The 27101-nt window shown below is 33.3% G+C and overlaps 1 protein-coding gene across 1 annotated transcript in view; it reads right to left on the bottom strand.

The window, feature by feature from the left end:
- Window positions 1–1367: 1367 nt before the first annotated feature.
- WDR36 (WD repeat domain 36) overlaps window positions 1368–27101 on the bottom strand; it is a 37514-nt gene continuing 11780 nt past the window's right edge. The window contains exons 8-23 of the mRNA XM_025389064.1: window positions 26719–26894; window positions 26256–26376; window positions 25713–25778; window positions 24937–25023; window positions 23637–23782; window positions 20795–20909; window positions 20146–20311; window positions 19821–19929; window positions 17964–18043; window positions 11982–12089; window positions 10480–10577; window positions 9935–10080; window positions 7142–7261; window positions 6877–6958; window positions 5287–5474; window positions 1368–4347 (exon numbers count right to left, since the gene is read on the bottom strand). Of these exons, the coding sequence (XP_025244849.1) occupies window positions 4198–4347; window positions 5287–5474; window positions 6877–6958; window positions 7142–7261; window positions 9935–10080; window positions 10480–10577; window positions 11982–12089; window positions 17964–18043; window positions 19821–19929; window positions 20146–20311; window positions 20795–20909; window positions 23637–23782; window positions 24937–25023; window positions 25713–25778; window positions 26256–26376; window positions 26719–26894 (1958 nt within the window). The 3' untranslated portion in view covers window positions 1368–4197. The remainder of the gene's footprint in view (window positions 4348–5286; window positions 5475–6876; window positions 6959–7141; window positions 7262–9934; window positions 10081–10479; window positions 10578–11981; window positions 12090–17963; window positions 18044–19820; window positions 19930–20145; window positions 20312–20794; window positions 20910–23636; window positions 23783–24936; window positions 25024–25712; window positions 25779–26255; window positions 26377–26718; window positions 26895–27101) is intronic.

Here is a 27101-nt window from a genome sequence, read left to right as displayed (position 1 = left end):
AATCTAATTTAAATAGTTTATACAAGTGCAAAGTTTGAGGATAGCCCACCCAGAAACACCAACTCCAAAGGAATAGTCAGTAATCTGAAGTAGAGAAGTTAAGGTTTCATTTATGTAGGCAGACAGAGGAGTTTCTTTTAGCAGGATTACAACGTTATTCATACAAGGTTGGGAAATAGTTACAGGAATTGGTTATAGGTATTTCTTTTTGGCAAGGGTACATTTAACATTTTTTATAGAGGGTGAAATACTCGTGGGTTTTCTGTCATCTGGTCCAAGCAAAGCAGGATAATGAAGGGGAAATTTATCTATAACAAGGTCATTAAGAAGGCAAGAGGTTTTTGTCTTTGACATCATTTAAGTATCTCTAGTCATTGTACAGAACAAGCAAAATAAGAAAGTGAGTTGATCTATAATCTAAGAAAAAGAAGTAGCCATATGTGACTCAGATCACAGTCACATCACTCTCAAGGCGTAAAATGTTTTGGGGGTTACGACAGCTTTTAAACTATATTTATTTTCAAGCAATACAAAATACATATTTCAGTCTACATATTTTCTATCCTCAGTGCTTTTATCTTTAAAAAGGGCATATATTTAAAGTATAAAACTTTCTAATGCAAAAAAATTTCAAGTACACAAATACTGGATAGGAAATAAAGTCTCATCAATTGCAGAAGATAGAATTATCTTGGATTTTCTAGTAAGACTGTATTGACAAAGAGTTCTGCAGTGTCATGAGATTAGAATATAAAAATTAAATCATTTCACCACAAACAGAAACAACCAATTATAACATGTATTGGAAACATATGTCTGCAGGGCGGATTGTGGGACTTGAAGATGCTTGGATTTTGGTATCCACAGGGGCCCTGGAACTGGACACCAATGGAGGACTGCACCCGGTATTGTACGTCTCTCCAAATTAGTCCTATAAATGTTGTGCAACCCATATAAAACTTCAAGAGGTATACTCACCAGCAGTCAATAAATCTTTATAAAACATTAGGAAGACTTTACTCCAAATCTGAAAACATACCGAAGTAATGCATTATTTATTAGGAATATAGAAAAGCTCAATGAAAGAATTGAACACATAATGAAACTGCATTTCAAATCAGACATATGAGTGGACTTTTCAATAAATGAATTTTTCACAGACATACGAGGCAGTACTGTATGTTTTACTCTTCACAAAAATCAATTCTAAAGAGCTACACATTAACTACTCACACAGAAACATGTCGTAGAGGAAAATACATGATGTGAAATGAGCACATGTAAACATAGGAAAACATACACTATGAATGTCTTAGAAAATAATTTGCTTTATATCCTGAAATAAGTCATGAAAAATTATTAATCGATTGTATACAAATATAAAACATTTATTTAAAAAGATACCATGTAAAATTAAAGCCAAATGGCTAAGTAGGAGAAAACATTGGCAACAGACAGAAAATACAAGAGAACTGCTAACAAATCCATGAGATAAAAGGACAAATCATTCAACAGAAAAATGAACAGTGGAGGATAAAGACAATTAACAACTGTTTATATGTTCTAAAATAAACATACAAAAATATGTCCATCCTCACTAGTGAGAAATTTGATTTAAAACCAAAATAATTTTTTCATCAGAGTAATAAAAATTACAAAAATCTAATAGCAAGTGTCATTAATTACATGGGGAAGCAGATGCTCATTTGTTGCTGAGGGGAACTGTAACTTGATACAGCCATTCTGGAACCCAAATGGAGGTATCTCTTCAAATTAAAAATGCTTATACTCTGGCCTGAAATTCAAATCCTAAGCATATACTACAGAGAAAGTCTTGTATGTACAAAAAGGGCTCATGTAAGATGAAGTTCCTTTCAGCATTGTTTGTAATCGTAAAGGAATAAAAAGAAGGAAAACTTCCTTAAGTGTCTATTATAGGCAAAGTAGACTGTTGGACACTGCAAAAGAGATAAGGTAAATGTGAATGTACCAAAATAAAAAACTCCCAAGTAGAAATAGCAAATTGTAGAATAATATACATACATGTATATAAAAATCACAACTATACATTTCTTGTGGCTGCAGATAATGTATACACATTCCTACATTAAACACTCATAAAAACAATCTAAAAAAAATCTAGGAGAGTTAATAACTGTTACTTCTACAGAGGGTATTGGGACTGAAGATGGTTTTCAAAAAGTACACAAGCAAAATGTAGTCATATATTACATGTGTAATTACAAAATTTAAAGATAAACTAGTGTGCACAGACTGATATATTTTAAGGAAAATATAGACAAATAAAATTATATTTTGTATTTCTTTCCCTCCCTTGATGGAAACAGTACATGAAAGGTTCTAGATTACCTGCCAAAATGATGTAATACTATCTAAATATCTCTCTGATAACAATACACTCAAATCTATATGCCCACTTTAAAAAGAGAAGAAAATTCAGTTCATGATTTTATGTAAGCAATACAATTTCAGTTCATAGCTCTGTAAATTTTCAGTTCATAGCTCTGTAAATTTTATTTACAGTCTTTACTAGGTATAGAATTATATATTGGAATTTTGCCATATTCCAATTTAGAATATAGTATTTAGGAAAGAGGAAAATAATTTTTTAAATTAGAACTTAAGTCATGAGTAACATTTCTGTCAGTGGCTTTAGTAAGTCAATACACATTTCTAAAAGAAAAATGAAGTTGAGTACAATAACCAGATTGGCTTATTTCCTTAGTAGTTTATTAATGCTATCTGACATCATTAAATAAAAACATGAATATTAAAAGTATCATTGGGAAACGCCTTTTGAGGACTGCTTCTTCTGGAGATTATTCTATAAAACTCTCTTACCCTAACAATGCACAAGAATGCTATTGGTGTTCATATTCAACCCACTGCATTTCATGAAAGACCCAACTTTTAAGTGTATAAACTAAGAATAGTTTTTAGAGCACTATGCTTTAAAGAACTGCTTATTTTTAATTCATGTATTGCAAAAGTCTTGAACCATAAAAACAATGATGACGAGAAAAAAACTCCAGGGCTACCTGGTTTTGCAATGGTTGTGAAAGAAAAGTATACTCAGCAGTTTCTTCCCAAATAAAAAGGTCCTCCCCAAAAAAGTGTAGCCAAAACCAAAACAGAACAAAACAAAACAACCCGTGGCTTTGAAATACCCATTCTTGGCTGTGGTAGCAATAAACAATATTGCTAAAAATTGTTTGCAATGATTTATGGAATTTTTACCTTTTCAGAGGACATTAAACTATTGTTATCTACATGTCTGCAGTGGCAATAAAGGGCCACCTTCCAATGGAATTTGTAATTTCCCTTACCTATCCTTGATATCAGTTTAACTGTCTTTAGCCATTTGCCATGGGCAAGGAAGGGCCTCCCACATTTCTGATCAATGAACAACTTCCTTTCAGTACATTACAATGGAGAAAGCACTAGGCCACTGTTAGAAAGTTTCAATCTGTCACTGAAATACCAACAGACCTTTAGCCTGATTCCTCTCCCGCAACACAACAGGGCTGTGCTGGAAGATGATTAGTTTATCCTCCAACTCTGAGTCAATGATTCATATTTTTATCAAAGGCCACCAAGGAAAAAAAATTCCTTTTTTCTTCATATCAAAACAGCATTTTTATAACTACACCATGTATCAGTTTTATCTGACATTTTCAATTTAATTCAGCAATACTTCACAGTGAACATGCAGTATCTCTTTATATGAAACAGATACTAAAAAAATATAAGCGGGTAATAATTTTTAAAAAATCATATAAAAGTTAATGTGTGAAGAGACTCAGAAAATAAATCATTTGAGCAGATTCTTTAAATCTTCAAAACGAAAGGCAGGTGTAATTTATTTTTTTAACTTTTTGTAGAGATGGGATCTTGCTTGCTATGTTGCCTAGGCTGGTCTCAAATTCCTGGCTTCAAGCAATCCTCCTGCTTTGGCCTCCGAAAGTGCTGGAATTACAGGCATTATCCATCATGCCTGGCTGGGAGGTGTGATTTTACTTCAAGAAAGTATTTAGCATTTAAAGTGGAGATTTACTGACTAGTCAGTAATGCTAACATTTATTTTCTTTTCACATTGACACCTGGAAAATAAGAAATGAGTTCAATTGAACCCATTTAATATGTAAGTCTTTGATATGTTTAGTCACAAATTTATTTTTATAACAAAGCACTTTTGAGATAATTTAAAATACACATGCTTTGATTGAAGAGTGATTGCAAATGGGTCCAGTTTTCTTCCACCTGGGATGACAAATTTGTTATTTCTTCTAGGAGTACTGGCTCTGAAGGAAGCATTTTGAGGTGTAACTGCAAAGAAAAACATGATGGTTAAACATTTAAGAAAATTAAAATTTTACCTAATCTGGATTCAATTTTTCTACCAAGGAACCACAGAAGACACTAGGTGAATATTTGTTTTCTTAAGTGCTGGTTTATTACTATCTCCCATTTTCCCCTCCTCTATCAAACTTTGTTTTTTTATTATGAGCTCCTTTATGATACTATGACTTCCTTGGTAGAATTAAAGTGGTCATCACTCTTCTCCACCTAAGGACAGTCCTGATAAGTTTAAATAATTAGATCAACTGAACTCATTTTAGGTATAAATGGGATAAAGAATCAAATCTATTATCACCGAAAATCGGCATCATCTACCTCCTTCAACACATTATACCACTAAAGTAGACCCTCAAAACATGAATTCTCCACTATATTAATCATAAAAGTAACTGTCTTACTGTAAAATGATCAAAACTCCTTTACCAATGATAGAAGTGAACATTTTGATTTTAGTAGTAGAAACAAAACAAAACAAAACCCTACTTTCTATTCATAATCACAAAAAACTTCCAAAATGTAACTAACCACTAAAAAAAGAAAAGTTAATGGTTCAGCACATTGGATCAAGCAGATAGCATAAAAATGTCAGGGGGTAAAGTCAAAATTGCTGTGCAGTTGAGTAAAAAAAGAAAACAAGACTCCTAAGCTGCACTGTCCAGTTGTCTAATGTGGTAGTCACTAGCCACATGTGGTTAAATTTAAATTAATTAAAATTCTATAAAATTAAAAATTCTGTCTCTTGATCACACTGTCTACATTTCAAGGATTCAGTAGCTACATGTGGCAAGTGGCTATGATATTGGAAAGGATGGATACAGAACATGCCCATCTTTGCAGAAAGTTCTATTAGATAGCACTGCCACAGAAGAAGACAAGTTGGGCAGTACTGTCTTACATTAGACTTACCTTTAGAAACAATGCAAGGTATGCCTGGGCTAACTCGAAATCACGCTTTCTGTCCAACATCATCCCAATCATTTTCAAGAAGCTCTGCATAACTTCTACAGACCCACCACAATCAGGAGACAAGCTTCGCAGCTCTGTTTCAATTCCTGATGGGCCTGATTCTTTCAGAAGGTTGAGAGCAGTGTCATCTGCATTAAATTTTATTCCAGTTATGACTTGATTATAATCATTTAACTTAGAAAACTACAGTTTTCCTTTTATACCCCAAATAGGATATATTTAAATGGTACAGGAAATTCTTCCTGTGGGTTAACTTTTTCATATCATGTAGAATAAAACTCAAAATAATTGAAAATCAATACAAATAATGACAGCAATATAAGAGAAAGTACTCAAAACACATTGTTTCTGTAATTTAAACCTTTTTCCTGTTAATAAAGAAAATCTAATGCCTCGCAACACTTTAGAATTTTAAAAGCTCGTATATCTTCTCTCAGAGTAAATCCTAATCAAGAAGGCTATAAAGATACATACAAAAGTATTAATAGCGGTTAGCACTGGGAATCCGACGAGGTAAAATAATTTTTTTTTATTGTTATAAAGTTATAAACGTACATAATCATTAGGAAATATATTACTAACAATAAAGAATATATAAAATTGGAGGGGGAAGACCCCATCCCTTATTCTTACCTAGCCCAAACCTACTTCTTTTCTCTAGAAGTATTGTTTCATATGCGCCCTAGGAAAACATACTCAATACACTTACAGCTATTTTTATGAGTCACTTGAGAATTGCAATGACTATGCTTTAGCTTTCTGAAAAAGAATATCACCAATGACAAAAGTCTAATCACTTTTGGATCCTTCAGTATATAGTAAACAACAGTGTTTTTATTTCTTTGTCTCCCCATAAACATAACAAGTCATTTACAAGGGCTCATCAGTATCATTCTTTGACTTTTGCTAATGTGGACTCAAGTAATCCTGGTATGAAAACAAAAGCATTCGAATCAAAACAAGAGGATAAGTTAAAATTATTAGGAGAGTAACTAGGATTTTTTAAATGATTATAGTTCTTATGGCTAATCACTATTAGCTACAGACTGTAGCCTTCAAAATTTAAATATATTAACACAACAGATAGATTAAAACATTTCCTTTTTAATAAAATAATTTGGGAATATATGAAATTACCTAAGCAGTCTGCTGAATTACAAATTATAAATAAAAACAAAAGACTTGCAAATTACTTGCTATAAAAATGATAAAACTTTTACATTTAATTCACATCAAGAAGGATCTCCTTATTATAAATGTAGTCAATAAATATGTCTATCTCCAAACAACAAAAAATAAATTAGATATATGAAAAATCTTCAACAGATTTTTATAATATCAATACCATTTGATCTTAGTGGGCTTATTTAATATAAATGCTAAAATTATTTAAAATTAAAACCAAAATTTCAATCCTTTTGATTTTTACTATCTTAACTACTGAGAACTCTGATATTTCCTTCAATTTCTCCTCATATAAAGTAAAATAAGCTAAAGATATTTGTTAAAATATTTTATAATTCAACTTACACTTATTATTTACCAGTCCTTCTTCAAGTTTCAAGCAGAAATCTGATTTTTGAGCCAAAACTCCAAGATTTACCACTTTAGACTTAAACAAAAACAAATACACATTATTCAAATAATACAAGTATCACCCAAAAATGCATAGTTTGTAATTAAAAGGTATCATTAATTTACCCTATATCTGTAAAACTAGGTCTTGGTAAAGAGGTACACAAAACACATACAAACATAAACCGATATACTTAGAATGTTCTAATTTGTTTTTTACCTGCTGGGGATCATTATTTTGTTCAGGTGCAGCATATCTGGGTACAAGGCCAGGAATTGTTGGAATGAAAAATGGTGCTGATTTGGGTACTTTGGGTGGTTCCTTTGGTTTATTCTTTTTCTGATTAAGAGAAAATGAGAAAGAAAAATAGGAATTACCTGCCAACAGTTTCTAATATTTAATTTCAAATCAATTTTAAAACAAATACCACAAAGTAAAAGAGGAATGAAACTCTTTCACATAAGAATGTTAAAATACGATCTCTTTTGACCAATACCACAGCTATCCTTAACCTGGGTTTCCCAATGCAGATCTCTAGCACCCTTGCTGGTAAGGCAGAAAAAAAGTGACAGGGCACAGGAGAAGTTCTAAGACAAACATAGCTCATTTTCCTGAAATATGAATATTTACATGAAGATATAACAGTTAAGTAATTTTAAATTTCTTTTTGTATTAAGTACAAACTCTTTCACAAAACAGGATGAAAAGCAAAATTTACATAAATGCTTAATACAAAAGGGTTTCTTAAATTACTTTTCTCCAAAGAAACTTTGGAGACAGAAGCAGACTGACATTATAAGTAATTTGATAATCTTTCAAAGTACAGCTCTAATTCTTCTATTTTGTTGGAATTTTAATTTTTCCTTAGTACTCTGTGCTTTTAAAATGCAAGAAAACACGATTGCTGGTTTATAAGTATTTCAAATGCTAGTAAAATTATATTAGGAAAAACTCTACTGGAATTTCCACTGAAAGAATTTTCTTTTGGTAAGTACATTGCTACATATCAGTATCTCAGGAATATTTTTTTTTTTTTTTTTTTGAGATGGAGTTTCACTCCATTGCCCAGGCTGGAGTGCAGTGGCGTGATCTCAGCTCACTACAACCTCTGTCTCCTGGGTTCAAGCAGTTCTCCTGCCTCAGCCTCCAGAACAGCTGGGATTACAGGCGCATACCAACATGCCTGGCTAATTTTTGAATTTATAGTAGAGATGGGGTTTCAACATGTTGGCCAGGCTGGTCTCGAACTCCTGACCTTAAATGATCACCCGCCTCAGCCTCCCAAAACAGTGTGATTACAGGCATGCACCACCATGCCCCACCTCTCAGGAACATTTGATGAAAGTGCCTAATAAAGAAGTCTCACAATTTCACCTCACATTATTCTTCCATTCTTTAGGAGCTATGCAGCCCTAGAGAGACTTTCTATTCCAAAGTGAAGCCATGGTATAAAAGAAAATGATCACATGAACACAGGACAAAGCACTGCCAACTGTAGCATAAGCAGAGCCCTTTAGGATGGTGGAGACTGTTATGAGTCACAGTTACCATTCTAACTCACCATTCTTGAGTTAGAAAGGGGACAGTCACTGATTTGTTAAAACCATAAGGCTTTGAAGGAACTCCATAGTGCCCTGCAAATTATCTAGTCTTATAAAGAAAAGCAAAAATAGAAGTTATCCACAGGACAAATGTAAACCATAGTCTTGGTACATTCTCTTCTTTTATTCAGCAGAAAATAAAAATATTAGAGGTTTTAACATATTCCCATCATAAAGATAATCCACTCATGTTTTGATATATGATTTTATGCAGTACAAACTATATCTTAGTGAGGACCACAGTAGCCCCAAAACTCTGTTCAATTAGTTCAGCATTATTCTGATTGCTCCCCTCACACTAATCCATTTGTACTTATTAATGCCTTGCATTTGAACTATTTCATAAAGTACTCCCTTTAAAGCTGACAGTGTGGACAGCATGATGAAGAGATTCCATACCATGCCCATGCTCCTAGACAGCACACCTTTATGTTGATGACTAATCTCTCAAAAAGCTGGCAAATAAAAAGCAGCAATTTTAACTTCTGTGAGGAAATGTAATGTGAAAACTTCTCTTTCCTTACCCAAGACACACATTTCTTTTCTTGTGTTATTAGTTACAAGGATAATTACATCTTATTAGTTACTTATGTCGGTGTTCCTTAAACTTTTTACCACAGCCCATACTGTGACTTAAGTACACCTAACAGATCTAGTGTATGTGTATGTCTAACCAACTCAAGTTTCACCAAACAATACTTGCATTCATGATCAAAAGGTAACCTGAAATTTTTCACTCTATTGTATTCTTTTCAGTAGTTTTTGCTACTGACTAGTGGGGAGTCATAAAACATACTCTAAAAAAATACTAATCGATACCATAATTGTCCATTTTTCATGCAGAATCATAAATTCCTCAAGGACAAAGGGGCTGTTTTTTCTTCACCACCATACTCTCCAGGTACATTATTTAGTACCTAGTTCATGTTAACTTACGTACCTGGCCCTGACACAGCAAGTTCTAAAAATCTTTCAGTAGTTGACAGGGTGTGGTGTGACATAAGGGGTTAACTTAATAAAATGAACGCCTAGTGGAATTTCTTCAGTCCTCAAATGCCTAGCAGTAGAAATACATTGTAACAGCTATAGTTGTTCCCGCTCATTTTAGAAACTTATATAAAAGTGATGAGGCTGGATTTTAAAAGATCAGTTTCCAATAGCTCTGTAGTTACAGGATGAACTTTTGCCACATCCAAATGTCTGCTGAGTGTTCTCAAAGTTGACATATATATGAGTATCTTGTGATAATCACACCATATTAAACAATATTTGATTAAATGGCATTGTCAGTGTTATCTTACACATTAATTGCTCTTCTAATGCCCTCAAGTAGGAGCAGTTCTCTCTGCTTAAAAAAATAAAAATGCTTCTGGATGCATGCTTAGGGTCTATTAAGTGTATTAATTATTACCTTAATAACATCAAGATTAAGAAGGTTTTTCCATCGTGATTCAGGAAGAAGTGAAAGAGTCACCAATTGCTCATTCAACTGTTCTGGCGAATCATACTCTATCATTTCATCACTTGGTTCTACTGTTTCTTCTGATACTTCTACATCTTAAAAAATTTTTTCAGGTAAAACAAAAGATTTTTATCATATAAAAGCAACTTAATTCATTTCAAATCCATCTGTATTTCATAACATGTTCACTTAATGCAGCCTTGTAAACTGTTCATTTATTTCATTTCCTTATCCCTGTCTTTTTCTTATTTTATCATAACTAAAACTCCCATCACTAGACCCAAAACACCTGTTTCACTGGTATACTATTTGATAGCTTATCAATACCACATCAATTATATTTTTGCCTAAATTCATGAAGTCATTCAAAGTCTTTTATATCAGTTAAAAAACACTTGGATTGAATGCACTAAACTTTGCCTTTGGTAGCAATATCTCCTATATTAGGTTTATAATATTACACCTCAAAAATTGCTTTGCAATTTTGTAATTACCTTGGGTTTGACAAGTACCAGGAAGCATTACTACTGAAGGGACATAATCTGCAGGAAGTGGCCGTAATGAAACAACTGAATACAGGGAAATATTGGACCTGAAAAATCAAAACATAAGCAATATTTTAAAAACTATAAAAAGTTTCTTCAGAGAAACACTCTACAATATTGAATTTAACTACAGACTTTTATTAGTTAAAAAAAGACCTCAAAGATAGATTGTGTCAATTTAAAAACCCCTTGACTTACATCATAGATGCCATCATAACAAAGTTGTGTAAATATATTATTGAGTCTCTTTCCTGACATAGTACAAAAACATATTAAAGATAGACCAGTAGCAGATAATACTTTTATAAGGTAAAATAACTTTCATATATTGTTTTGACATATATCAACCTTTATTTAAGTAAATTATAACAGAAGGAAAGATGAACTCAGAGAGTAAGTCAGAATGAGAATATGCTGAGCATATTCTTGCTCTGCATATTCTTGCGGTTGCTGAAAGGTCACAGATTCTCCTTCTCTAGAATGGCCCTCTAAGTAGCCATATTTCTGCCTCTCAGCCTGCACCCTGGCCATGGATGACTAATCAGGATGTAGATACCAGTCCCAAAGAAGGGGACAGGTTCTTTTTCCCACAGTTTATGAATCTGTAATAGAAAATAAAAATTGAGAATCTCAGGTTTCAAGTTATTAATAGCAGTACTTTATAGAGAGGGGCCATACTCCTGCTGTGAGTGCTCACAGCTATTCTTTTCTGAATTGTTGAAGCCTTATGGATTCTAAGATACTCCATTTTACAAATTAAGGTGAACAGGGTCTATTTCTATTATATATTAAAATTCCTTTTGTATCTTCAAATGTAATTACAACATTTTATCATTAATTTTTTTAAAAAATCAATTTTTTCTTTTACCCAATAGATGTATAAAGTTAGGAAAGAAACAAAATTTTTCTAAACCCAGGTGATGTTCTATTTATTATGAGCAATCATAGTCCCTTACAGGTTCATCAAAATTTGAAGATCACATAAGTATCTTTACACAGTTACGAAAAGTCATGCAAACAGAATAAATCTCTCAGAAAGTATTCTGCTTATACTTATGCCTTATTTTATAGACAAACTAGGCTGAGGTTCAGAAGTGATTGGCCAAGGTCAAAAAGTAGTTGTGGGATACTGGCAGGAAAACCATGGCATGACTGGGGACTCCTTTTCCTAAACTTTTAGAACTCACTTATTCTTTCCGCAAATAAAAGCCAAATATGATAACAGATAAAAATCAATCACGTGGTTTGGAATACATACTGAAGCAAAGCTGTCTACATTATCGAGCAGACGTTGAATCACTCACAGACTTACAGTGAATTAAATCTATGTTAACTTGTGACATTTCCATTTCATAAATTTAAAAACAGCCTAAATGACAATTTTAGTGACTCTAACTCTCTGACAATACAATCTTCTTCATCCCCAAACAGAACCATATGAAAGAACTTACCATAGAAAAATTCCAAGGTGGTCCACATGGGAAGTTGCCAGAAAGTCTCCAGTAGGAGACATAGAAACATTGAGAGGAGCTGAGTCCAACAAAAAGCAGTCTATAAGGCTACAGAAATAATTAACATGTTAAAAGTATTTGAACTCTACCAAAAAGGATAAAATTCACAAAAACATTTTTGCCAAAAAGACAAGGGATAAGAGATGCAGAAAATGTTTTTTTTTCTTAAATCACCAGCATCGATCAGAAAGTCACCACTAATAAATAGCTTTGTTAACTAAGTTACTATGTGAAAATAATCTCACTTAATGAGAAAGACAACATTCACTAGACTAACTAACTGGAGAAGCAGTTTCAACAACAGGGAGGAAGCAGGAGGAAATCTGTTTTTCTCGAATACTAAATTTTGGTAGACTGACCTGGAGACAATTCTAAAGACATAACATTTAAAATAAATCTAATTATTGGTATTCTATTGTTACTTCAGTGAAACTAATGAAAAGCTTAGGCAAAAGGAGAAAGTAATATAACAAAATGGATGTAAATAAGAATGCTAATTTAAAAAAAAAGCTTTTCAGCAACTGTACCTGTTTTTGAAATAAGTAATTATGCTATACATGAAACACATGAAAATTCAGTCTCTAGAGAAGAACCATAAAGCAATTTATGGAAACTAGCCCCACAGCTTTAAACTGCTGAAGGGATTTACAAGTTGGGGTGAAAGGGAGAGTAACTACAAACCAGGTAGAAGACTCAGAACAGGCTTCACAGAGAACACTTATGTTTGAGAGGAGCTTTACAAATGGACAGGATTTCAATGGATATTGGTGTCTAGTAGAGAAAGCACTTCCTGGCTAAGAGAAAGGTGGTGAATAAGGCAAGGGAAAATACAATTGTGTAAAGTGAGGAGTGCAGTTTTGTAGGACCATTAAGCATAAGCATAAGGCTGCATACAATGTCTTATATACCAAACACCTGAGTTTGTTTCAATCTTATAATTGATGGAAAGTCATTAATCACTTAAGAGGAGATAGTGGCATAATCTTCACTTACATAGAAAACTTGCCATAAGAATGCAGAATATATTTGAACAGAGAGAATGGTGACAGTATGGTAGTAATCATTTAACAATAAAAAAAATAACTAGGATGGTGGTAGCAGGAAGTGAAAAGAGGTAGATTTAAGAAGCAAAGAGAAAGGCCTATACTCATCTGAATCCTGCTGAAACACTCCTTAGGCTTGCTAAAAGTGAGAACAGCTTTAAGGAGAGTATAGTGGTTTTTAATTACAGCTTTTCTGAAGCCAATATATTATCCATAGGAAGGTACACACAAATGACTCAAGTTCCAGATGTACATTAATACAAATTATTTCAAGAACAAGATTAACACTTTTTTAGTGCTCTGTGTGAGGAAGTATCCTCAGCACTTGAGTGTGCTAACTAATCGAATCTTCACAAACCCTATAAGGCAGATCCGTCCTTACCATACAGTCCAGAAAACTGAGGTCCAGTAGGATTTGAAAACTCGCTCAAGGTAGAAAGCCATTGGGTCAGGATTTTCACCCAAGCAGTTCTACCCAATTTATATTGTTAGCTAATATAAATTATAGTAAAGCTACTACTGAAACTAAAACACAAAAAGAGGGCAATAGCTTACAAACACCCAGAGTATGCCTACATTGGTGATTCATGGGACACACACTGTGAGCAGCTCAAATGTAAATGAAGACTGTCCAGTGTGAGACATTAAGTTGCTTGCCCATGGTAAAACGCCTCTCTCAATTTGCTGAGTCAATAAAAATATAAACCTTAAACAATGAATGCAAGATGGAAAGAAAAGACAACAATTAGAAGCACCGGAAACAAACACACACACATCAAAGTGTGTTCAGGAAAACGACTGCTGTTTAACTGTCCATTATGGGGAAGGAAGCAATAACTTGTCTGATTTCTCTTCAAGTCTGTTTTGAAAGCTCACAAGAATGGCTTTTATTGGGAATCAAGGGAATTGGGGAGAAGAAAACATTTGCGAAGCACTTATTCTATGCCATAGACTATTAAATTATTTATGTTAAGTCACTTAATCCAAACAATCCACAGATGAAGATATTATCCTAACACATACAAAGATTAAACCTAAAACATGGCAATTTCAAATCTTAAGGTATTTCCTTTGTCTGAATATTACTCATCAAAAGTTCACATATGTGAAGGGTAAAACCTCCTAACATGTTTAGGAACTATCTGTTAAAAAGAAAGCTTACTGCTTGAGCAAACTTATTTTACTTCATACTATAATTATCTTGTCAACTTCATTGTGTAACTTCATTTCCACAGCTGTGGTGTGTAGGTAGATGAGACTTCCATTATATAAAACCACCAAATTGAGGAAGGTGGTTTCCACATACACAGCTATTCTACACTGCCACATTAGTTCATAAAACATAAATGCACAGGCTCATCCCAGACCTAAAACTACCATATAGTTTCATGCTAATGTTAAAAAATAAGTCGCAGGTACTTATAATTTTTTCTCAAAGAATATTAATACAATTCCTATTCTAAGGGATCAGATTTACAAGATTTGAGCCCCGCATAACCATTCAGAAGGTTGTTTCTGATTATTATTCTGAGCAAATGGAGACTGCTTCCATATGTTCTATTTCCAAAGTGCTAAAATCACCTTCCACAGAAATCTTTAAGGAGTAGAAGGGGATGTTTCTGCCTCAGTGAGAAATTCAAAACAATGTCTATTCCAATTCTTCTCACGTAATGCTCCTCAGGAAGTAGTAGGGGTTGGGTGAGACAGAACAAATGAAAAGTTCTATTCAGATTATTTAATTTTATGTATTTCTCACCCCTCAAAGAACGCAATCTGGGCCAGGCACGGTGGCTCACGGCTGTAATCCCAGCACTTTGGGAGGCCGAGGTGGGTGGATCACTTGAGGTCAGGAGTTTGAGATCAGCCTGGCCACATGGTGAAACCCCAACTCCATTAAAAAAACAAAAAAAACAAAAAAAACAAAAAACCTTTAGCCGGGCACAGTGGCACATGCCTGTGGTCATAGCTGCTCAGGAAGCTGAGGCAGGAGAATTGCTTGAACCTGGGAGATGGAGGTTGCACTGTCTAGCCTGGGCAACAGAGCAAGACTTCGTCTCGGGAAAAAAAAAAAAAAGAATTCAATCTGAATTTCTATTAGATCAAAAACAACCAGACATAAAAGGTGGTGGTAGTGGTAGAGGAATGATAACTTCAGAGACAAAAAATTTCAACTCAGTTCCTATGAAAATTTTACAAACATAACAAATATTTCAGCACTTTAAAAAAACTTTACAAGAAAGTTTAACACCCATGCAATTTGTTTCAGATAGGCACAATTCCAGATGGATATACCTGTATGTTAATACACTCAAAGGTTTACTCATAGATAGCTTCACTTTCCAGGCTATGTAATGTGTTTTCATTATTCAAATTATTTAATTAAAAGAAGAACTAGTAATTTCCAAAGGCTGTCACACTAATTATGTTTTTTTTCAACAAAATCAGTTCATACTTAAAACGAGACAAATACAGTCTGAGCAAAGATGATAACATAACTGTTAAGAAACCTATTTCTTTCTCCTGTGCTTATTTTGTGCTCTGTCATTTATAAACTATGTCGCCTTGGGCAAATCACTTAATTTCTCAAATAGCCTCCACTTCCTCATTTTTGAAATGGGACTAATAACAGTAATAGTACCTACAACCTGTTAGGATATGAAAAATAAAAGCATATACAGTGCCTAGCAGCACATTGTAAATCTTAGCTTAGTTGCTACTAAGCAGCAGCAGTTGTTGGATAGTTATTCCAGCTCTCTCATTTGGTCCACTTCAAATGTTAACCAAAAACTTTTTTCTTTAATAAAAATATACTTTTCTCCAATCAATTTAGATTTTATTACATTTCCTTTTAACAATTCGATGTGGTCACTTCTTGCTCTTGTGCTACACCCAGCTTCATGCCTCTCTATTCACTTAAAATTGCCTATGTTCACCTAAAAATAAAGATACTAGAACTGAAAAGCTATCAGATTTGAATCTGTTCAACTTTTTACTGATATAATAAATTCAGCAAAAGGCTAATGCTGAGTCAAAGGTTAGTGGCTCTGAATGCTACTTTCGGATCCTAATTTTTCCATTCCAAAGACAAATTTACCACTTAAAATACATTGCCACTTTACTACTACTGAATAATCTCTCCCACTAATATAAACTATTAAAAAGGAAAATGAAAAAGGCATTACGCCAACTCTACTATTTATACAACTTTCTTATTTTAAAGCAATTCAAATTATATAACATTAACTTTTAGAAAATAGCAACAGCCTAAGAAGTGACAGACCACTAATATTTCTAATAGTGTCTTTAACAAAATTTTTTTTAATTAAAGAAATACCAACTTTTAGTGAACTTTCTGAAGTCAAAGGAGGATATGGTCAATAAATTAGATTTTGCTTCACTCTATTTTAAGTGAAAGAGACACACCTGTGGACAAAGGTCCCTGGTTATTAAAGCTGGATCCACTAGTGACAATCGTTAGCTGTGCTTATAAATCCAGTGTATACACAAGATGGGTAGGTATGCCTCAGGCCTGTTTCAAAGTTGAAGGGAACTGAGGACGTCAGAGTTTTTCCCTCCTAAAGGTCAAACTGTTTTCATATATGAGCTTATTCAATTCCTGAGTAGGAAGAGGAAGTGAACAGAGCTTAATTTAGGAATATTTTAGATTAAAAAGTACCACCTTCCTTCTCATTTTTCTCACCTATCTTTCTCTAATGGCATGTTACTGTTAAATTAGATGTTTTGCTATTCCCATAATTCTTCCTTTCTTCATAGTCATCTAAGCAATCCTATGTTAAATGATATGATTTTAAATGGTATCTATACCTACTTAATTTTTAACAATAAAGCCCACACACATTCTGTATGTCTCCTCTGTTCATATGATTTACAGAATTGGTTGTCTTCTCTTTAAAGTCCGGGATTAGTGGCAAATTTCAACCCATGAAATAGATTTCTGAACATTTGTCAGGTTTTAACCAAATCCGAAGACACACATTTTTACCACTTTAAGATATTGTTTGAATGTCCCCTCCAAAACTCATGTTTACACTTAATCCCCAATGTCACGGTATTGAGAGGGAGTGCCTTTAAGAGGTGATTGGATCATGAGGACTCTGTCCTCATTAACGGATAAACCCATTCATGGATTAAGGGATTATCATGAAAGGGAAACTGGTGGCTTTATAAGAAGAGGAAGACAGACTCAAGCTGTTACATTATCACGCTCAGCCCCCTTACTCTGTGATACCCCATACCACCTTGCGACTCTTCGGAGAGTCTCCACCAGCAAGAAGGCTCTCACCAGATACGGCCCCTTGACCCGGGGCTTCTCAATCCCCCAACGTGTAAGAAATAAACTTCTTTTCTTTAGAAATAACCGAGTTTCAATATTCTGTTATAAGCAACACAAAAAGGACTAAGACTATCTAAAATGCCTTCTTTTAAGAATGACATCAGAGAAACAGAAGAGACACACAAAAAGGAAAAGTTAAGGGGTTTGACCTTTCAACTAAATTCAGCATGAACTAAACAAACTCAAAATAAAAGTTTGCCATCTTAAAGTCTGAGCTTTATTTTGGAGAATCAAAAAGGCCAAATGAGCTTTCTTAAGGTTTAGGCAACTTGCTTCTGTATCTCAATTTTGCAGGATGAGAAAATCTAAGTAAGATTTCATTTTTCTACTACGTTTCATGACACTACTACCTGCTGTTTAGTTATCAAAAACACTCCAAGGATACAATATAGTCATGTCAGAAAAATCTCCAAATATAGTCACATTGACAAAGCATATAACCCATTAACTATAGGTAAAAGTCACATGTGAAGAAAATAACTTAGAAATCTTATAGAGGTTAGGGATTTAGAAATATAAACTTACCACCCAGAAGGAAGGTCCCAAGTCCTAATAGAGCAATCCATTGCAGCACTTATTAACCAACGACCATCAGGACTAAAAGCCTTTAAATTAAAAAATATATATATATACACAAAAAAATAAATGTAAATATATATGAATATATTTGTATGTATGTGTATGTATATATAGTTAACACCTTAAAGAATGTAATAAATGAAAAGATAATGCAGGCTTCATAAAAACATTAATTTGACTAACATTCAAACTGTCTTGTTTTATATAAAAGAAAATACCACTTCCTAAATACCACTGATTTGGAATCTGGATAAAGATGAGACTTTTAAATGAATTATTAAAAGTTAAAAAAGTTAAGTGTACTGCATTAATTTTCAAATCATAATCTTTATTTATAGACTATGTTTATGTGTGTGATAAGGGCTTGCTTTTCTTGAAGCCTAAGTTAAAAATCTTTTCTCTTTTAATAATGCTTTATTTCTAAACAAATTATAATCAGATTTTCAAAATAAATTTAAATAAACTACTTATGCCACCTATTATTTTTTCTAGCTATGAAAATGGATAAATAATAGATCTCCTTGCCTGTAGTACCTAAGGGTTGTGAGGCACAAATCAGATTACAGGTGAAAGGTGACCCAAAAGGAAAAACTTTACAGTCTACAGTTGTAGTAGATTGTTCATCCAGCAGTTTAAATTAGTAGATGATACCGGGATACATAAATGTTAATTTGTTCATCAGGCTGCAGTAATATAATGGGAACTCAAATCTCAAGTTACAGATAGATCAATTTACAGAAGGGCGGTACAGATAGTAAAGGATGGGAAAGAATGATTCTGACAGGTAAAGTCATGTTATAAATGCTCACAGATTTAACTAACGGGAGTACCTTATTACTGAGCAAGGAAACTCGAGATACGCAAGTTGAAAGCAAGGTTTGAAAAAGAAATAGGAAGAGCAAGTTGATACTGACAGATGTCTGCAAAAGAGCCATTTCAGCACAATTAACCCAATCCCATCCTCGTTTCTACAGATGCTGTCATAACAAATTCCGTTGATGTGTAATTTTGCCAACCTCCTATCTGCAGAACACAATGTCCTGACCAGGTTTTTTTCCTTCAATTTTTAAGGAAAGGAGTAAATTCTGATTTTTGGTGTGAGAACTAGTAAATGTAGCTGTTGGGTTTGTCACTAAGTATTAAGATTTTATTTTTATTTTACTTTTTCTGTTTTCAAGCAAATCAAGGTATCTGCAATAGATGAAAAATGATACCATATACTTAATATGGTCCTCAAGTGACAAATTTATTTTAAAAGTACTTTTTAATTAAACACGCTTTTTAAACTAGTTGACTTCTTTCCATCATACATCCCATTATAAGAATATAATAGTAAACTTAAGCATATTTTTATTAATTAAACCCTTTCAGAGTTAAGATATATAAACTCTAAAAATAGCACTAAAGGAAAATAAACCAGATACCAGGTATTCCAGGCAAATGGCTTCCTACTATTAATTCATTCCATACACAGTAAAACAGAAATGAGTTCTCCCAGCCTATTTTAATATTAAGAATGACATATATGCCAATGGATCATTCATTCTCTAAAGTATAATTTGGCCTTCTTTAGAGTTAATGAAAAAAAAGATCAGCTCTAAAACTTACATTTCAATTTGCTGGCATCAACTCCCTGAAAAATATTAACTTTCAATTCAAAATTTTCCTTTAAAATCTTTGAAAAACAGCCTGCAAATTAAAATAGATGACCACCTCATATAATGATTTTAAGGCTATTAAAGGATAACACACCCCAATAAAAGTAGAAATGAGTAAAGTTTTATCAGTTAGAGTTTGTTTTACCATGTCATTTATTTGGCCTTGGTGTCCAGAAAACTCTCTGACAATCTTCCTAGTTTCTATGTCCAGAACACTAATGGAGAAGTCATCCAAGGCGAGTCCCAGAATGCCACTAGCAAGATAAATGCACCAGTTTTAATAAACAAAAAACCCTTAAACTAAAGTCTCACATCCACTTGAATTTGGATAAATCAAATACACTTTGGGAGAAATTAAGCCAAATGTTGTTCTTTACTAAATCGTCTGATTTTTCCCACTTGGTAACTTGTGACTTTATAACTTTTACCGAAAGAATCAAAGAGAAAATCCATTATCATTAAAAGTTTACCTGTCTCTATGTAGCAACATGATATTTGGAGATGAACTGAGGCTCACAGAATGAATTAAAATTTTGTTTTTAAAGTTCCAGAATTTGAGTAATCCTTCACTACCAGTTGTAACTGTCAACTGGTTTAATCCATCCACTGCGACGCCTCTAACAGATCCCTTGTGAGCTGTAAGGTAGATGTCAAAAGAAAAAAAAATCAGAATTGGCAATGTTTCTTTCTGAACAATACACACAGTGATTCCTTCATTCAAATATATAAGCTGCCACTTAAATATCCTTTAAAATCTTGAAATAAATCTGGATTTTAGGGGTGTAAGAAGATTCTTAATTATTAATATTGTTCGAGTAAAAAAAACAGAAATCAGATCGATACAACATAGGTTTGAAAAGTTTGTTAAGATTTTCTGCTTAAAGGAGAGAAGATAAAAAATTAATCTGAATAATATCCACAAAACTCTTAGGTATCCATGACTTTTCTCTTTCAACATGGTCCTTATGATACAATGGCAGTCTCTGCCATATAGAGTTGATTATAATCCATCTTCAACTTTAGCAAAATGCCCAGCACTTAAAGATTATACATGCCAGCTTTCACTACTAGTCTTGTATCTACCTATATTAATTAAAAACAAAGAAAAAAAATCTATACCTTGATCCTTGCCAAAACTTCCTCGATGTATACCAGACTGCATGTTATATACATCTACAGTTCCTGATGAGAGGCCAATTACAGCAAAGTTTCCACAAGAAGTTATATCCACTGCCTTTAAGAAAAAAAACAACCCACAAATGACAAAGAAAATAACTAACATTTTTATTGCACTTTATGCTTTCCAAAGTATTTTTTATCTACTTGTTCCTTTTTATTTAAAAAAAGTATGATAAATGAATTGCTTCGTTAGTTTTTTTAAACATAAAGTAATTTTATTTGGGTGTACAAGCATACAAGCTAGATTCTATCTCCATTCTTTAAAAAGTATGAAGAATCATTATCTAAGAAAACAAAACATAACTAAGGTTAACTCAATTTAAATGTACAAAGTCAAGAGAACTATATATAGGACTAGCCTTCAATTTTTAATTTATTAACAAGGCTAAAGTCAAAACATTCCTTTTGCCTAATTTCTTTTCGTCTTGCCTTTTGTAACCGCTTCCACGGCTGACATCAAACAAAAAACGTATCATTAGTTAGAATGGCAAAGCAAAAGCCCAAAATGTTTTAATTATGACATATTAGGAAGGAAATATATAAGACACTACAGAGAAAATATTTGGTTTATAAGCAGCCTCCATAATATAAACTCATTTTAATACTTAAAATATCAATATTATGTCAATATATTTTCTCTATATTGAAAACATGAGACTGGCTACATATTTGGTCACTGCTGGAGAAATAACTGATTGCCAATGTGTGTCAGTCAGATGTCATCCACCCAAGAGATAATTCAATTTACATCTATATTGAATTTACATCTAAACAGATGACTTATACAAACTAAATAGAAAGGATTTAATGAAGGTTTATTTAACTAAGGAAAGCAACATAAAGTCTGACATACCACTGAGTCAAGACATATTTACACTGCATCACATAAATACGTTTTACATACATACATTTTTCTAAATAAAGATTTCTTTAAAAAAAATATGTATTTCAGATAGGAAATTACTATGGTTAAAAAACATTTTATCTTCCTAAATGAAACACAAACATTAAGCTGACCTATTTTGAAAAATTCATAAATGTTTACGCTATGTTGTATAGTTATACAATTAGGAAACTAAAGGAGCTCGTACGCTGTAACCTACAAGTAATACAGGCCCTACACCGTCCTGCATTATAGTCTTTTAAGGAAGTTACTGTTTTTAGTTGGCCTGCTCCTGGCAATCTCTTCTAATTTATTCATTCTAATGTATTATCTAAGTCAAACAAAGCAAAAATAAACCCGTGAGTGTTATTTTTGAGTAACAAATCGTACTTTAGTGCACAGGCTCTCTATACTTACTTTTGCTTATTACTTATCAGTTACTGGCTTTGTTCCAGATAGCTGAGACTGTCAGACAAATGACTCAACTCCAGCCACATATCATAGTATACACACATGCTAAATGTTCTATGAGTGATCCCTATGGGCTATAAGAATAGATTCTAGAATGAATTGTCTCAGGTTAAAATCCCAGCTCTGCCTCTTACTCACTACATTGATCTTAGGCATATTGCTCATAAAACCTGTTTTACTGTCCATAAAAAGCACCTAACCAATGCACCGTGCTGTAGGACTGTTGTGAGGAAAATATGAAATAATCCATGCTAGACAGAGAGCCTGGAACAAAGTAATCACACAGAAAATGTTACCTGTGATTACCACTACTATTATAACCATTACTCAAAACTATGTAGGTAAATGTCCCTAAGGGAGCATAAGATAGAATCTTTATGGTTTTGAAAATTATATAAAAACTTAAGACTGGATTTTCATACTACAGAGAACAGAATATACATACTTACGATGCCAGTTGTATAAAACAGGGTCGAATGTTGAGTTACACTTTTAATAAGCATTTTCAAAAGCAGAGGCATCTATTAAAAACTATTAGAACTAATAAACAAGTTCAGCAAGGTTACAAGATATGAGATCAATAATGTAAAAATCAATTGCATTTTGACACACTCTCAATGAACAATCCAAAAAAAAAAAAAAAACTCTACTTCAATAACATTAAAAAGAATACTAGGAAAAATGTACCCAAAGAAGTGTAAGACTTATATACAAACAACTACAGAATATTGTTGAAAAATTAAGAAAAATCTCAATAAATGGAAAAACACCCCATGTTCATAGATCAGAGACAACACTCAAACTGATCTGCAAAATCAAAATGAGATCCCTATCAAAATTGTAGCTGCTTTTTTTTGCAGAAATTGATAAGCTCATTCTAAAATCCATATGGAAATACAAGGGACCAGAAGAGCCAAAACAATCTTGAAAAAAGAACAAAAAACCTGGAGAAGTCACACTTCCTGATTTCACAACTTACCACAAGCTACCAAAATCAAGACAGTGTGGTACTGGTATAAGAACAGACATACAGACCAATGGAAGAGAATTCCGAGTCCAGAAATGAATTCTTACATAAAAGGTCAAATGACTTTCAGTAGAGGTAACAAGATCATTAACGGAGAAAGAATAGTCTTTTGAACAAATAGTGCTGGGACAACTGGATATCCACATGCGAAAAAACGAATTTGGACCCCTTTATCATACCATACACAAAAATCGATTCAGAGAGAATAAACCTAAATATAAGAGCTAAAACTAGAAAACTCTTAGAAGCCACAGGAGCAAATCTTTGTGGCCTTGGGTTACGCAGTGCTTTAAAATGTTAAACTACGTTCTTTCAATCAATATTATGATCAGAAACCTTGAGTATAACAAGATTTCCATAGGAAAGTTTTAAAGAGAAGATTTATAAACAAGCTCACTTACTGTTGCAGTTATGTCATCTTTCTTCATCTCTTTTGGCTTGAGAAAGTAAGCACCTATTGTAGATTTTTGATAATTCCAGGTTGAGCAAGATAGCTTACCTTGATGGCAAGCAATGATACCATCCCAGTCACTTTCACGAGCTTCCTCTAAAACGTAATGAAAATCATAAATCAAATTACTTTTCATTCTGTTATTCATCTATTACTTATTAGGCAGGTAATATTTCAGACACTACGGATACAATGGTAAAACAAACAGGTAATACCTGATAGCAATGTTTCCAATCTAACAAGAGGTTATTATTTTTTAATTGACGAATAAAAAGTGTGTGTAGTTATGTTTATGGCATAGAACATAATGTTGTGATATGTATACATTGTGGAATGGCTAAATCAAGCTAATTAACATACCAAGAGATTCTAATTAGAAGAAATTATCATATCATAAAGTATGATAGTGTTTTCTTATAAGACCACTCAGGAGATTTGGGGAAAGTAAATGGCTCTCTGGATAGAGTGGTAGAACAAGTAGAAATTAGCAGGGGGGATAACATGCACAAGAAAAAACGAACAAAACGGAGGACAGCAAGTAAGTGTAGTATCTTCTTGGGAGGGACAGGAGTAGGGCAAGGCAATCAGGACCACACTACAAAAGGTCTTGGAAGTCATGTTAAGGAGATGAGATTCCACTCTAAAGGTGTAAGAAGCCACTAAAAAATTTTAAGCAGATGAGTGATGTGATTCAAATGTATTTAGAAACATCATTCAAGCTCTAAGAAAACAGAAAGGTGTCATAATAATAACTTTCAAATAGAAATGGTGCCTACACAGTAATTTCCCATGATAGATTTCACGCAACAAACCCATTATCTATATTTTTCTTAAAATCACTTCTTTGAAAGAAGCATTGATCAAATGACATAGTATACTAAGACCTCAGTAGTCTTAGATCTTAATTAGTCAGACCTCTGTGTTCTCATACTTTGCTGTTCCAGTTCTTCTTACATTAGTAACTTTCATTATACTAGGTATATGACAAAACAAAAAGAAAGGCTATAAAATCAAATATTATAAATACCTGTTATAGAGAAGAGCAAAGCCTACGGTTAATAGATGAGAAGTTACATTTAAAATAACTCATTTTTAGTCTTCACACAAGACCAGCATGCACCTGGGGTTACCTTCTGAATGCTTATTAATATTTATAAAAGCATTTATTAAAACAGAGAAAATAAAATAGCACACAGTAGGAAATAAATGACAAAGGAGAACTTCTCAAAACACAGTATGAAGTTACTTACCTGCTGCAAACTTTGTGATGGGTGGAAGTCTCACTGACATGGTATTCTGAAGTCCTTTACGTTTGACTCTCTTTTTATTTATTAACCCTGAGGTTGGGGGAGAGGGGAACATAGATAGCTATGAATCCTTCTTAATAAAAAGTGTATATAAAAGAAAAGTTATCATTGTCTTATAACTATAAAGTTCAAGACATTCCCATTTAAGTCAAAAATAAAAGATGTTATTGCCACTGTTATTTTTTAATTCTAAGAAAAGTTATTTTAGATATTGTTAAAAAATGTTTAAATTTATATACATGCATGAATTGTATAAGATAGTCACTTAAAATTATTAATAATAAAACTGAATAAGATTTTGTTGTTTAATAAAATCTTTCAAAGGCTGGAAACTATGAAAAGGGAAAGAGAACAAAATGATTGCTTTAAAGCAAAATAATTGGATGCTGCTTACTTTGATGCTTTCTCTAAGCTACCTTCCATTTTAAAAACTGTGCACTGTACAGTAGCTCAAGTAAGGCCATCAACATCTTTTGGGTGGCAACCGTATGTTTTTACCACCCAAGATGTCTAACCTTTTTCAATAACCTCATAGCAGAACCTCAACCACTTCTATAGCAACTTTGATCCTAGGAATCTTACTACCTCTTCCATACATGTTTATCTAGTTCATCCAAGAAAAAATAAAATGCATTAATGAAACCTCTTCCAGTTGTTTCACAGAATGTCAAAATGTTTCTTTCGTGACCAGCTTATTTTCTGTCTTGCAAAGGACCTACCATGTCCCAAGCTCTTATTGAATTTTTCGTGTACTGTGGAAAATGACTGAAGAGTTCCATCTTGACCTGTTGATATACACAGAAAATCTCTAATCAAGCTTTATCAAAACAAGGGACTATGTGAATCACAAATTTTATAAAATTCAATTTGAAAATCTTGAAGTTACAGTTTGGGACAGTTTAAAGGGAAAACCAGATTGCAACTACTTCATTAAAATATTGAACATTTTATAGAATGGCACTTAGTAAAAACAAAGGATAAAATGAAAATGAGGTACTAATAATTTTCAGCAGACTAACAGAATTTTTAGAATCTGACCATTCTGTCTCTGAGGATTAGTAAACAGAAGGACACATTAAGCACAGATAATAATATCTACAGTGCTTCTCAAGTAGACAAAAAGGACTCTTAGTTTTACCCAGACTTCTAAGTCACTCAAAGAGATATGTGAATCTAAATATGTATAAATATCAAACCTAATACTGGGCACCCACATCTCAATACTTGCTGGAATAAACTAATAGTATGAAACAGAAGCTCACTTGCACTTAGAATCTGCTGTCCATTCTGTCCATAATATCTGATACTGGTAAGAGGAGCACTATGACCCATTCTGAATCTCAAAAGTCGGCCTTCACCTGTAGGACCATCAAATATCCATATCTGCCAAGAAATAAAAATGTAAAGTTCTTCTACAATGTTCCATCTGATCTGCAAGTAGTCAAATCACCCCCTACATAAATCAACTGGCATTGAGTAGTGCTTGCTAAGCCAGTGACCCTAGAGCTACAAGGGAGGGAGTGGGTACTGGGAGAGAAATAAACTGTAATTCTTTCCCGCTACGCTGCAATCATGTCACCTGCTGTGCTTTTTGTCTCATCTATACCAGTATCTCATTCCATATTCCTTTCATCTCCTAGGTTGAAAGCTGACACATTAAAGCAAGCTTGTAATAACCCAAAGGGTAAGTTAGATGAGTCAGGAAGATAACAACAATCCTAATACCCTGAGAGCATTGTCAGCGCCATTTGTGACAAGAAGTGGCTCTCTATGGAGAAATGTCAGTCCGGCAATTGCTGTAGAGTGTGCATTTCTCATTTGGTTGATTAATTTTTTGTCTTCCAGATCCCAGAGTCCGATATGGCCACATGGGCTTCCAGCTGCCATTACTGGATGACCATCTGTTATTAAAATAAAATACATCAAGAAAAATACTTCTAGATCCCCCAAAATAAGAATTCTCTCTTCCCTTTTAATCCATAAAGTTAGAAAGAACTATATACCAATAATCTATTCATATTTCTTTGCCTTTTACTCCAGTATTCATTCACTTCTATTAGATTAAGCTACCAGAAGACAAAAAACATTTGACTTTTAAATAATGAATT

Source organism: Theropithecus gelada, chromosome 6 (genome assembly GCF_003255815.1).
Source record: "Theropithecus gelada isolate Dixy chromosome 6, Tgel_1.0, whole genome shotgun sequence".
In the NCBI taxonomy this organism is placed as follows: Eukaryota; Metazoa; Chordata; class Mammalia; order Primates; family Cercopithecidae; genus Theropithecus; species Theropithecus gelada.
The sequence above is the reverse complement of the archived record's forward strand: the minus strand, read 5'-3'. Positions and strand labels throughout refer to the sequence as shown.